At 45.7% G+C, this 12,980-nt stretch overlaps 1 protein-coding gene across 5 annotated transcripts in view; it reads left to right on the top strand.

Annotated features, from left to right (window-relative positions):
- LOC121698669 (low-density lipoprotein receptor-related protein 1B-like) overlaps positions 1-12,980 on the top strand; it is a 253,521-nt gene that overhangs the window by 113,360 nt on the left and 127,181 nt on the right. For all 5 annotated transcript variants that reach the window (XM_042080972.1, XM_042080973.1, XM_042080970.1 and 2 more), the window contains 10 exons: positions 1-99; positions 4,875-5,015; positions 6,185-6,310; positions 6,585-6,716; positions 7,672-7,806; positions 8,112-8,241; positions 9,529-9,655; positions 9,899-10,050; positions 10,441-10,565; positions 11,149-11,514. The exon at positions 1-99 is cut by the window's left edge and continues 51 nt beyond it. In XM_042080972.1, coding sequence (XP_041936906.1) covers positions 1-99; positions 4,875-5,015; positions 6,185-6,310; positions 6,585-6,716; positions 7,672-7,806; positions 8,112-8,241; positions 9,529-9,655; positions 9,899-10,050; positions 10,441-10,565; positions 11,149-11,514 — 1,533 coding nt within the window. The remainder of the gene's footprint in view (positions 100-4,874; positions 5,016-6,184; positions 6,311-6,584; positions 6,717-7,671; positions 7,807-8,111; positions 8,242-9,528; positions 9,656-9,898; positions 10,051-10,440; positions 10,566-11,148; positions 11,515-12,980) is intronic.

The raw sequence follows: 12,980 nt of genomic DNA, 5'->3' as shown, positions 1-12,980 counted from the left end.
ACGGCACCATCAACCGCTGCAGCCTGGACGGAGGAGGCCTGGAGGTGATCGAGGCCATGAAGAAAGAGTTAATGAAAGCCACCGCGCTGGCCATCATGGGTGAGTGAGTGACTGTGTGTGTGTGTTTGTGTGTCTGTGTGTGTGTTTGTGTGCGTGTGTGTGTGTGTGCGTGTGTGTGTGTGTGTGTGTGTTTGTTTGCAGTTGTGTGATGTTGTGTATTGATTGAGTGTGAAGTGGAGAGATTAATTAGTGCCAGTATAGTGGCTCCTGAATAAAGCTGTTTAGCCAGCATGCCACTGGCCACCCCAGTCTCACGCCTCATTGAGCCCAGAATCACAGTGTCAGGCCCAACCACTGCTCATGTCTGTGATTTAACAAACACACTCACTGAAAACTCTATTATTTGCTTTGTTAATTGATTGGATATGCAACGCAAACCACATAATGAAGGTATATGATGTTTCAGTTCGCTGTCGCTGTTTTTTGTAACTTTGTTAGGGTCGAGATCATTTTTGTTTATCGTTTTTTGTGGTTTTTCTCCTGGTCCAAGATAGCTTTCAGTCGTTTTTCCTTACTTTTTTTGTGTATGCAATTCTGTCTTCAAAATGTACAATCAGGACTACAATCTCCAATACAATCTGGAGTGTTTCTCCTTTGTTGAATACAAATGACTTTGACAGCTGCAAGACTCTCTTGTTTTCCCACCACTTTCCATTGTCTCTTTTTTTTTTTTGCCGCACTCGGAATAATGTGTCTGGTCCCAGCTCCATCAGTCTCCTCTGTTCTGCAGATAGGCTTTGAAAATGGGGCTCTCTTCTCGGGCGCCACCACTCTGATTTCCCCTTGCTCCAGTCCCTCTGCATAACACGCGCTCTGAAAAGTTTTTCGTGTGTCGTCTGCCGCTTGTGTGCTCGCGCGTCTGGTTTCTGTCTAAGTGGCGCTGCTCTGGTATACCAAACACACTGGTTGCAGAATTGCCCCTGATACGTCTCTGTCTGAGTGAGTTTAGCACTGTTCGGCTGAAAAGCCACGTAGCGCTCGAGGTCCTGATGGAGGTTTAGTCTGTGCCATCACAAAAGAAACAGCGGCAGCAACAACAAAGCAAGTGGAAGCCTGACTGGATGTTACATGCTGTGAGACATACAGTACTAGCGCTAAAGAGGCCGTTGAAAGGATGATTAGTTATAGGCCTATTCAGATTCTTATTAGTGACCCTGCATTTCTCCAATTTAGTCCATTAGTTCGAATGCCTTTGTGTTCATTAGCCTGGCTTCAGTCATTAGTCCATTCACCCTAGTGATTTTCTACATGTTTTTCAGGAGCCAAGCAGTGGTGGCCAGCTGACATATAGTCCATTAGTTCACATCCCTTTGTGTTCATTAGTCAGACTGTGGACTAACTCTACATTTCACTGCTTCTCTTTGATGCTAATTTGGACACAGCTGACATGTTATCACTAGCTGGCTTTCCATCCAACTTTGTATTATGAATTTTGACTATTCAAATAAGAAAGAAGAAATCCTGTCTGGAAACACTTAAAAATGGCTTACGAATTCAATGTATATGCAAGAACAGCAATTAATGGAATGCATGTTTTTGCTAATTGCTTTTTTTTTTGCAGTGTGGATTAAGTCTCAATTGGCATAAGGTATTATGACACACTAAGGTTAATGGGAATTAGTTTATGTTAGAAATGGAATTTGTTTCCATAAGTGTCTTGACAACCTTATATTTTGGTCCCCCAGCTGCTCATAGCGCCTCCCTTGATTACAGTATACGTTCTTCAGCCACATTTTCATGAATTTGCTTGAATAAAGCAATATGTTATGGGCTATGGGAACACAGCTAGTGCTGTCACAATTAAAACGTAAAAGCTGGACTTGGTTACGGTGGCCCTGAAGTGCCAAACACAACGACAAAACAGAAAACATGACGGCAAATCAAAACTGTACTTGGTACCATAGGTATAGGGATGTCCCCACCTGAGACACACCTGCCCCTTCATCAAGCCTGATGGTAAGTCATTGTAGTGTTACCCAGATGGTATCTTTAAAGCTGTAAAGCTGAAGGCATCCACTCTGACACCCAGCCATCTGGTGATAAACTAGAGTGAAACAAGGACCACTCCTCACCAGCTCAATTAGGCAGGTTCGCTTGGGTCTCTGTGTGAGGAGAGGAGCTTTTCTGAATCATAACCGTAACCACGTTGTTTTATGCCATGCATGAATGTGTGAAAACATCTGTGTGTGTGTGTGTGTGTGTGTGTGTGTGTGTGTGTGTGTGTGTGTGTGTGTGTGTGTGTGTGTGTGTGTGTGTGTGTGTGTGTGTGTTCTGTAATTGAGAATCCCACAATGTCATTGTCTCACATTTCTCATTGTCCTCATTGTCAGTTTTCATAATGACAAATTCCCTTGAATATAATTAATGAGTGTCTAATTGATTTTTTTGTTCCATGTGCACTTGTATATGAAAATAAGGTGATGCTTTGGTTTATGTCTTCTTGCCTGCATTCATGAGTGGTTGTTATTCATTTGTCATTTTTCCAATCCCTGAACATCATTACTCTGGGGGGACACCTATGGGCTGCCCAATCACATAGCACTGTATGATGTCCATCATTATTCTGTGGGGACACTTATGGGCTGCCCAATCACATAGCACTGTATGATGTTCATCATTATTCTGTGGGGACACTTATGGGCTGCCCAATCACATAGCACTGTATGATGTCCATCATTACTCTGTGGAGACAGCTATGGGCTGCCCAATCACATGGCTCACAAGTCACGTCTGAGACAGTCGGCCATGTTCATTTTCTCAGTCTCCTCTGCGTAACGTCTGCTCTTGGCCAGGCAGTTTGTTTTGTGTCTATACTTAATTAACCTCGTTATGCTCGTCTTCTCCCAGAGGAACATTACATGAGACGGGAGGTGGTTAATTATTGATGCAGCCTCCAAATTCCTCGTTCTGTAATTGAAAGTCAGAATCTCTGTCTGACGCATGTGTCCGTTTGAGAGAGTGGTTTCTGAAATGAGGGCTTTGTCCACTTGTTGGTAAAAAAGCACTTCTGTCGCTGTCAAGTGTTTGGAGATCCAGTGTGCTGGAAGTCTCACTGGAAGAGACTGCTCAGTAAATCTTCTTGTTGTACCTGTTTTCTTGTCAGCCTTCCAATCCTCCCCCTCAACACACACACACACACACACACACACACACATACACACACACACACACACACACACACACACACACACACACACACACACACACACACACACACACACACACACAAACACAAACACACACAGAGACACACACACACACACACCGACACCGACATGCTGCCCATCTCGTGTTGTGCTTCTGTTGTCCGCTGATAGCTGTATTGTGGGCTCAGAGCCAAGAATAATCTGGCGTTGGCTCTGTGCAGTTCATTCAAGCCGATACTGCTAGAGTGGAAATGAAATAAAACATATTTGAGAGAGTGTGAGTGCAAGAAACAGACTGTTGGAGAGAGACAGACAACTGGCTGATAGGGAGTCTGGATCTGGACAACACATCCAGATAGGGGTGTGTGTCTGTGTGTGTTTGTGCGTGTGTGTGTGCGTGTGTGTCTAGCATTTCAAAAGAGACATCCAGAAAGAGGGTGCAAGAGACTGAGCAGGAGAGAAAGAGGGCAGTTAGAGATTGTGTTCAGGAGATTGCGTACGAGAGAAGTGTCTGTGTGCATTGGAGGGAAGGCAAGATGTACTGTATGTGTGCATGCGTGTGTGTGTTTATTTATGTGTGATAGATCGGTATATGTATGTTTGAGGGGGGGGGGGGGGGGGGGGGGTGCTTTTGTTAGCTGCTCTGTTTTTGTTGATTGGTCTTGCCTGAGTGGGTTTGTAAGTATTAAGGCGATGATGTGTGTGTGTGTGTGTGTGTGTGTGTGTGTGTGTGTGTGTATGGTTGTGATTTTCTGTGTGTGTGTGTGTGTGGAGGTCTAGGTCTATGATGGCGGCTAGCTCAGCTCATGTGTAATGAGGAGGCAGGACGAGTCTCACCGCATCCCCAATCCCCTCTGGCTGCCCAGATCCTCTGCAAGAACCACACTCCTCCCTCTCTCTCTCTCTCTCTCTCTCTCTCTCTGTCTCTCACACACACACACACATCTATATCTCTCTCACACTCTCTGTCACCCTTTTGTCATTCCCCATATCTTTCTCTTTCTTTCTCCACCTCACCCCTACCCCTCTCTCTCTCTCTCTCTCTCACTCTCTCTCTATCTCTCTCTCTCTCGCTCACACACACACTCTCTCTCCTTTGCTTTCTTGTCCTTCACTCCCTTTCTCTCACTATCACTTTTTTTCTCTTCTTTTCTCTCCTCCCCTCCCTCTCATACTCTTTCTCTCTCTCTCTCTCTCTCTCTCTCTCTCTCTCTCTCTCTCTGACACAATCGCTGAGTGTATTTCTGTCTGGTCTCGCCCTCCTGCTCAGAATAATCCATATCAAAGCCTGCTGTCGTCTCACAAAGCGCAGCCATGTAGCGGATTGTACATTCTATCAGTCTGGCCATCCGTCACCTAGGAAACATGCAGAAGGTGCACACACACACACACACACACACACACACACACACACACACACACACACACACACACACACACACAAGCAATGTCTCCTCCTAAATAATCTTATATGAAAGCCATCTCAAGGGAAATGGGTGATGTACTTACCTACATAGTGTGAAAACAAAACTTCCTTTTGGATATCACTGTGTGGACATGTGGCTATATCGATTTACCATTCCCATGAGTTACCTGTTCCATCCATCACTGGCCATTACGGTCAGTCGTTTGTCCATTCAGCTAAGGGATTTGGTACATGCGTTTCAGGAAGCAAGCTGTGGTGGGCAGATGACATATCGGCTCAGATGGGAACGGTGGACAAGCTGGATGGCAGGAGCACGGTCATCATGAGGCACAAGACGACTGGGGTGGTCCACATGAAGGTGTACGATGAGGAAGGCCAGACAGGTAAACACGGTCACACAAAACGTGCACACATTGAAATGTGCATTCACAGTCACATACAGTACACTCACTCACTCCACTTCTTGAACATACAGTTCTCACACATTCAAACCTGCTTTCATACACAACACACACACACACACACACACACACACACACACACACACACACACACACACACACACACACACACAGAGAGAGAGAGAGACACACACACAATAACATCTATCTTTTCATTCACATACATTTGACCCTGACATAAAGTCTACTTAGTAAGATCCTGCAAAGGCTTCGACTCACACTTAAGAAATTGCTGCAATGCAATATAAAGGGCTATATGATATCACGTTAAGCCTAATTGTGCAGTGCCTGCATTCAGAGAGTGCCGTAGCGGCGAGAAAGACAGATCCACATCAAGAGGAATTAGCTCTGCAGAGCGGTGGTGGCTCTGGGGTTAAGTACAGTAAGGAGTCAGCCTGCTCAGCGGCAGTGACTCACCCAGGCTGCCCAATCATCCATATTAATGACCCCTCCATTAACGACAGTGCCGGCGATCCTCTAAAAGTACCATTAGGATAAAAAAAAAAAGCCAATTAAGGAGTCTTCAAGGTAAATCTTTTTACTTCCCCAAAAAAATGAAAGGAAAAAAAAAACTTCCTGCGACCAATTAGCCAGTCCATTTATCTCTCTGATGCCGACCGCAAGGGTGGAGGCGGGGGATTGAGGAGTGGGGGGGCTTTCTTTGGGGGGTGGACGTGTCTCGTTACTCTGTTTGAAATGAGCACAGTGAGCTGTGTCTGTGATGGGACATCTCTGGAACAAAAGCACAATCCTTGTGCTGTCTTGAAACACACACACACACATGCGCACACACACAGACAAGCAAACACACAGGCATGTCTAACCATACCTCTGTGTACCTCTGTATAGTCTAAACTCTGAAGAGATGAAGTTTCATTAGAGCATGTGTCACTTTGTGGTGTCAGGGACAGGAAATGTCCTGTCAGGAGGAATGTTCACTGCCTCTTATTAGGTGTGAGAAACAGGAAATCCAGTGTCAGACTGGCTTGCAGAGTGTAAAGATGCTGTAAAGATTCAAATTATGTGGAGGTGTAATACCGTGTGTGTGTGTGTGTGTGTGTGTGTGTGTGTGTGTGTGTGTTTTGTGGCAGGGCGAAACCCTTGTCAGGTGAAGAATGGTGGCTGCTCGCAGCTTTGTTTCCCAATGTCCGAAACATCGCGGACCTGTGCCTGCACCATGGGCTACAACCTCAAGAGCGATCGCGTGTCATGTGAAGGTGCGGACCAAGAACCGCTCCACTAACTGATGGGTGCAGAGAAAATGCTGTTATTGCCTCAGATATTACTCTGAAAACTATATATAAATAGAAGGGTTGTGAAAGATCAAGACAAAAACAAATACATTAAAAGTAACAACATTAAGTAACGCTTCCTGTTTACCCTGCCTGTCTTTCAATCACACTCTTTCTCTACCTGCCCCCTCTGTCTGTCTCTACCCCCCCCCCCCCCCATCCACTCCCCCACCCCACCTCCGTCTCATCCACCGGCTAGGAGTTGGCTCGTTCCTGCTCTACTCTGTTCATGAGGGCATCAGGGGTCTGCCTCTGGACCCCGGTGATAACTCGGAAACCCTGATGCCAGTCACGGGTACAGTGTTTACTGTGGGGCTGGACTTCCATGCCGGTACGTGTCAAAGTGCTGTGACACTGATGCAGTGGGTATGCAGTGGGTATGCGCGTGTGTGTGTGTGTGTGTGTGTGTGTGTGTGTGTGTGTGCGTGTGTGCGTGTGTGCGTGTGTGCGTGTGTGCGTGTGTGCGTGTGTGCGTGTGTGCGTGTGTGCGTGTGTGTGTGTGTGCTTATGTCACCTTCAGTGTGTCCTCTCGAGTGTGACAGTAGTGTGACTGAGCCCATCAGGAACATGACTGCGCTTGACTGGAGGTGCATGCGCTGTGCAAATGCATATGCCACCGAATGCTTTGATGCTCACATTCCACTCAGTGTCAACGTCTGGAGAGAATCTGGCAAATAGAGATGTTTCAAACAAATGACAGGACAGTCGAATTTAGGGAAACCAACTGTGTTTACCAAAAATATTTTTTATTGGAGGAATATGTATGTAAACTCGCTGATATGTGTTGGAAGAAAGTAGTTCTACAAACAAGACAAGTTGTAGCGATTAAAACCATAGACTGTATATATAGAACTGGACAGTGTGGCTGCATTCTACTAGCCTGGCTAGCGCCACCACTTCTCAATGAGACGTGGTCTGGGAACCAAACGTTCATTTTCTCGTATTTGAAAAAAATGCCCAGATCCATTTATTGGGTGCCACGGATGTCTATCAAATGCGTCTGTGCATAGCTCATCATCGTCTTGCTTTCCCCCCGTTCTGTGATTTTTTATTTGTACTTAGAAAGTAATATGTAAGATGGCACCTGGAACCTGATACATACTTCTATGCACAACCTGTACATAACATCATAAACAATATATAAAGATGAAATAAATGCCTTTTATTTTAATTTAGCACTCTAGTCTCTGAAGGTAGTTGAGCTTGTGTCACTAGCTTTGACATGATCTCTGATCTGTTCTTGTCTTAGCATTATTACTAGGGTGTCATGTGTGCTTCCTCCCTAGGTAATGACACAGTGTATTGGACAGACATGGGTTTAAACAAGATCTCCCGAGCCAAGCGTGATCAGACCTGGCGTGAGGACATCATCACCAGTGGGCTCGGGAGAGTAGAGGGCATAGCCGTGGACTGGATCGCAGGTAGGCTTCTGCTTGTGTGTGTGTGTGTGTGTGTGTGTGTGTGTGTGTGTGTGTGTGTGTGTGTGTGTGTGTGTGTGTGTGTGTGTGTGAGAGTGCATGTGTGTGTGTGTGTGTGTGTGTGTGCGTGTGTGTGTGTGTGTGTGTGTGTGTGTGTGTGTGTGTGTGGTTGTGTGTGTGTGCATGTGCTTGTGTGTGTGTGTGTGTGTGTGTGTGTGTGGAAGTGATTGATTTTCTGTGCTGCTGAATTGTGTTGCACTTATTGTGCTCTCTGTCGGTTCAGGGTCTTTCTTCCTTTGCCTCCAAAGGTAATATTTACTGGACGGACCACGGCTTCAGTCTCATAGAGGTAGCTCGTCTCTCTGGTATGTACCGGGCAGTGGTGATCTCCGAAGGACTTGACCAACCCAGGGCCATTGCACTGCACCCAGTGAAAGGGTGCGTACCTTCCTTTGACTGAATGTATGGACTGTGTATAAGTATAGACAGCATGGGCCATATGGACTGTATCTGACATACAGTAGCATCCTTTATATTGTACTGTCCAATGTTACATTCTATCTACACTACCTAAGCATAGTTTAGTGTATATTTGAAACAATACTATGGCATTGCTGATAATTTGTTCTTACATATGTTAATTTCAAGTTTTTAGAGTGACAATATAACCGGAATATGCTAATATGTTTAGCACTGATCATAGCGTCTTAAAATGGCACATAATAGCAAAGCATAACAAAGGTACTGTATCATATGTTGAATTCAAGCCTTTTCTTTTTCTTTCTCTGTTTTAGCGTGTAGTTGAGATAGTTGTAGGGTAGAGGCAGCGCATGGCTGCTTTCAAAGGGGGAATCTGGGGAACAACAATGGTTCCTTTTCTGGGTGACTTAAGTGGGGCTCCGGTAGGGATTATGGTAAAGAAGCCCTAAATCCCCTTAAAAGCTCCCTATTACTCCTCGGAGCCACTGACACCAGTGACGTCAAGCGAGAGAGTTCGCGTGTAATTAGCCGAAGCGTGCATGCGGCGGTATTATTTATCTTGACCGCAGCATTAGCGCTCTCTCGTGATCTCTACATGCCAGGGGGTAAAAATGTAGGATGAAGTCTTTGTTGGAGGAAAATAGCATGACAGCAGTGAGTCTTGTTAATGTTTAATTTCAGTTCTCCAACATCTGCACTGAATTGGCAATGAGTGTAAAAAGTATATATTGTTTTACCCAATACATACAAGGAAAATTAAATAGTTGAACTGGCATGTTTACATGAGCACAAATGCAATAGGAAAATGACTTCATCTGAAGGTGTGTGTCGAAAACAAAAACAAAAAATACTTAATCATTCACCAGATTAAATCAAATAAAAATATTACATGTCAGGAATTTTGATTCCCTGTGAATCAATCAAACAGTTCCCCAGGGGTGAACAAAAAGGGACATGAAAAATGAGTCTGATTATTATTCAATGCTCAACAGCATGCCAATTTATGCAGCCTTGGCTCTCTGTGTGCCAAGCGCATGATGAGCGTTCGCTCTCTGCTTGTGAGGCACAAGGTGAGCTTTTGCTCCATGCTTGCGAGGGGCAAGGGGAGCGTTGTCCCTGGGCAAATGAGGCACAAGGTGAGCGTGTGCTCTCTGCATGTGAGGCACGACGTGAGCATTCCTGGCACAAAGCTGGTGCACACGCTGCGAGCGCTCCTCCAGTTAACCCCGCTGGTCTCTCGCACAGGTTCATGTTCTGGACAGAATGGGGCCAGAGCCCTCGCATTGCCAGGGCTCGCCTGGACGGATCCGATCAAGCCACGCTCGTCAACTCTGGCGTCACCTGGCCCAACGGGATCTCCATCGACTACGAGGTGCAACCCTATCCCCTCCCCATCCCTCCTCCAACTCCACCTTCCCCCTCCAGTCCTGCCTCTGTCTCCCCACCTCCCCTCCCAAAAATACTACCTCCGTCAGCACTCCACCCTCCTTCTGATCCCCACAGATCCCCAAACCATATCCCACCCCCTGACCCCTTATTATTTTTGTTAATAAAATGTGCCGATAACGTGATACACAGCCCCCGTACTGAGCTTTATTTTCAAATTGCATTCCAGGAAAATAAATTATACTGGTGCGATGCCCGCAGTGACAAGATAGAGAGGATCAACCTTGAGAGTGGTGCGAATCGAGAGATTGTACTGTCAGCCAGCAATGTGGACCTGTTTGCCGTGGCAGTCTTCGGGGCTTACGTCTACTGGTCTGACAGGTAATTTATTTTTCCATAAATGTGTCTGGTGCCAAATGGGGCCCAGAAAACCAGCTGCTCTGCCACACGCAGGATTAGCCGCCTCCGCACAAGGTCACCAGAGGAAACCCCAAGAAGGCTTTGTAATTTACCTAAGAGAGAGAACGAGAGAAAGAGGGACACTTTTCTTTGTGTGCGTTTTTTCTCTGGTCCTTACTTCCCATTCAAATTGCATGTAGCTCAATGTCATCGCAAGGGTAGGTTTCCCCACCTTCTGTCAGGCCAGCTGTCTACTGTGTTTTAATGAGTTCTTCGATTTTAATTAGTCGAGGGCCATTGATTAGCTCTTGTCAAACTTCCTTTTCCTCTCCGTCTTCCTGGTGTGTGTGTGTGTGTGTGTGTGAATGGCAGGGCGCACGCTGACGGCTCCATCCGACGCGGCTCCAAAAACGACGCCAGCAACTCACAGACTATCCGCAGCGGCCTCGGAGTCAACCTCAAAGACGTCAAAGTCTTTAACAAAGTCCGGGAGAAAGGTTGAGGTTCCCTTCAATGACCTTGTTCATTGTTTTCATTTCTAAAGTGCCCAGTAGGCTTTGACTCAAATGCAAATGGTCCGAGGTTGTTTCATTGGGCTGTGAGCATGTTGAGATGAGATGAGATGGCAATAAGCAGCTGGTGTGTTTAACATCAGGACTGGAGAGCCAAAGGGGAATCTTGATGGCATGTGTAACCAGCTAAAACATCTCCTCTTCTTTTCATGAATAAGTGAATGGATACACATGAATGACTGTTTACATAGAGCTCCTCTGACCCAAAGCACTTTGCATACATCAGGGTCTCACCAAACCCCTACTGTGTAGTGCCCATTTCAACGGTACGACTGACTGTAAAAATTATTTTCCAGAATGCATCTAATACATCTTGGTAGTTTATTTAGGAGGTAAAGATTGTGTAGTAGTATCAGTAGTTTATAGTAGTAGTAATAGTCTGTGTGTGTGTGTGTGTGTGTGTGTGTGTGTGTGTGTGTGTGTGTGTGTGTGTGTGTGTGTGTGTGTGTGTGTGTGTGTGTGTTGCGCCTTTGTATGGGTGTGCGTGTGTGTGCCATGCCTTACTCAGGTACCAACCCCTGCGGGCGAAACCCCTGTCAACAGCTGTGTTTCCACCTGGGTGGTGGCAAACGGTCATGTGCCTGCGCTCACGGTTACCTGGACGAGGACGGACTCCGGTGCCACCGGCACCCAGGCTACCTGCTCTACTCCGAGAGAACTGTTCTCAAGAGCGTCCACTTGTCTGACGAGGGGAACCTCAACTCCCCCGTCAGGGCCTTCGAAAACCCGGCTTACTTTAAGAATGTCATCGCACTGGCTTTTGACTATCGCCAGGACACAGTGGGGACCAATCGGATCTTCTTCAGTGACGTCCTTTTTGGGAATATACAGATGATTAATGATGACTGGACGGATCGCAGAATCATTGTGGAAAGTGAGTGACTTTTTCTTTTGGTTTTATTTTCTCTCTGGCTTAAAGGTCCAGTATGTAGGAAATCATGGAAAATAAACTGTAACCATTCCAAAAATGATCACCATATGTTGTCAGAGAGTGAGGAAACACGATGAATTGAAGTAATGGCTTATTTGACAACATTATTCTAACCCGTGAAACCCCGTGAAACCCCGTGAAACCCCGTAAAACCCATGAAAAAAAATCTGTTACGGGGCGGAATCTCTTGGAATTTTCGTTTATGTTTTGAACGATTAATTCTAGAATAGCGTATTAATAATGGGCTAGCGCGTCCTCCTATTTGGGTTGCCAAATTAGCAAAGGCCAACTGTCAACAGCTGTCAGTTGTAGTCATGAACGCCTACAAGAGGCAGGCACATTTCCAAAATTAAAACAAGAAACAAATGAAGTGGACATCGGAGGAGCTTCCTGAGATGGTGACGTCTTCGTCAAACGAAGAATATCAAGTCTGACGCAGAGCTGGTCATATTTCTCCACAACAGGTAGCCTATGCTAAACTTCATCTGCATCGTTAACTTCAGCTACATACAGTATGTTACGTTGGTTAGAGAGGTATTTTTTGTTTTCACTGTTTCCGTAATGTGTAGCTGGGTCATGGTTGGAGAAACGTTAAAGCAGCTGCAGGTCAACTAACGTTAGCTAAGTCTTCATTACATCTGGCAACCCAGAAGAGGCTCGCGTCTGGTAGAACGTTCACCAGTGTTTTGATTTTGGCCAACAGAACGTTCGGTAACAATCCTACAAATCGCACCTTTAAGTTGTTTTCTTTTGGCTTTTCTTTTGCTTTTCTTTGACTTTTGGTAGATACGCTGCACTCACTACCTTTCTTATACGGCAAGTATTGTAGTCGATGCTGAAAGGATAATACCTCTGACCCACCCGTGCTCTCTCTCCTTCTCGAGGCTCATTCAATTTCATGCAGTGCTGCGCAGATCTAACTGGGCATGATGCATGCTGAACTTACTGCAAGGGTTAAGAAATATCATCTTACCTTCTCTGGCATGGCAGGACATCACCAGGATGTCAATATGTCACCTGACCTTAAGACCTGGCGAGTGCAAGGCGCTTGCAGTCAGCTCCTGCAGTTGCTCTCTCATTTTTTTTTTTTTTTTTTTTTTTTGATTTGTTATCTCCTAAGCATATGTATTTCCATTGCTTCAGTTTCGTCAGTAACAAAGAAAGCAGACACTGCGAGATCGACCATTGTTTTCATCGAAGCTAGAGGAAGTAGAAGGTGTCTGAATTGACGGCAGTCTTTTTAAACTCCAACCCTGCAGTCACCAGCAGTTCACCTTGACGTATGAATTCAGGCTCATTCAGATGCAGTTCATCTCGAACAAGCTTTCTGTCTGTGACAGGTGAATGGTGCCCAGGTGTGCGCAGGTGTGGATGATGGTGTTTTGATTGGCAGGGGCATAAGAGGCTTG

This window comes from Alosa sapidissima, chromosome 23 (assembly GCF_018492685.1).
Source record: "Alosa sapidissima isolate fAloSap1 chromosome 23, fAloSap1.pri, whole genome shotgun sequence".
NCBI lineage: Eukaryota > Metazoa > Chordata > Actinopteri > Clupeiformes > Clupeidae > Alosa > Alosa sapidissima.
The sequence above is the reverse complement of the archived record's forward strand: the minus strand, read 5'-3'. Positions and strand labels throughout refer to the sequence as shown.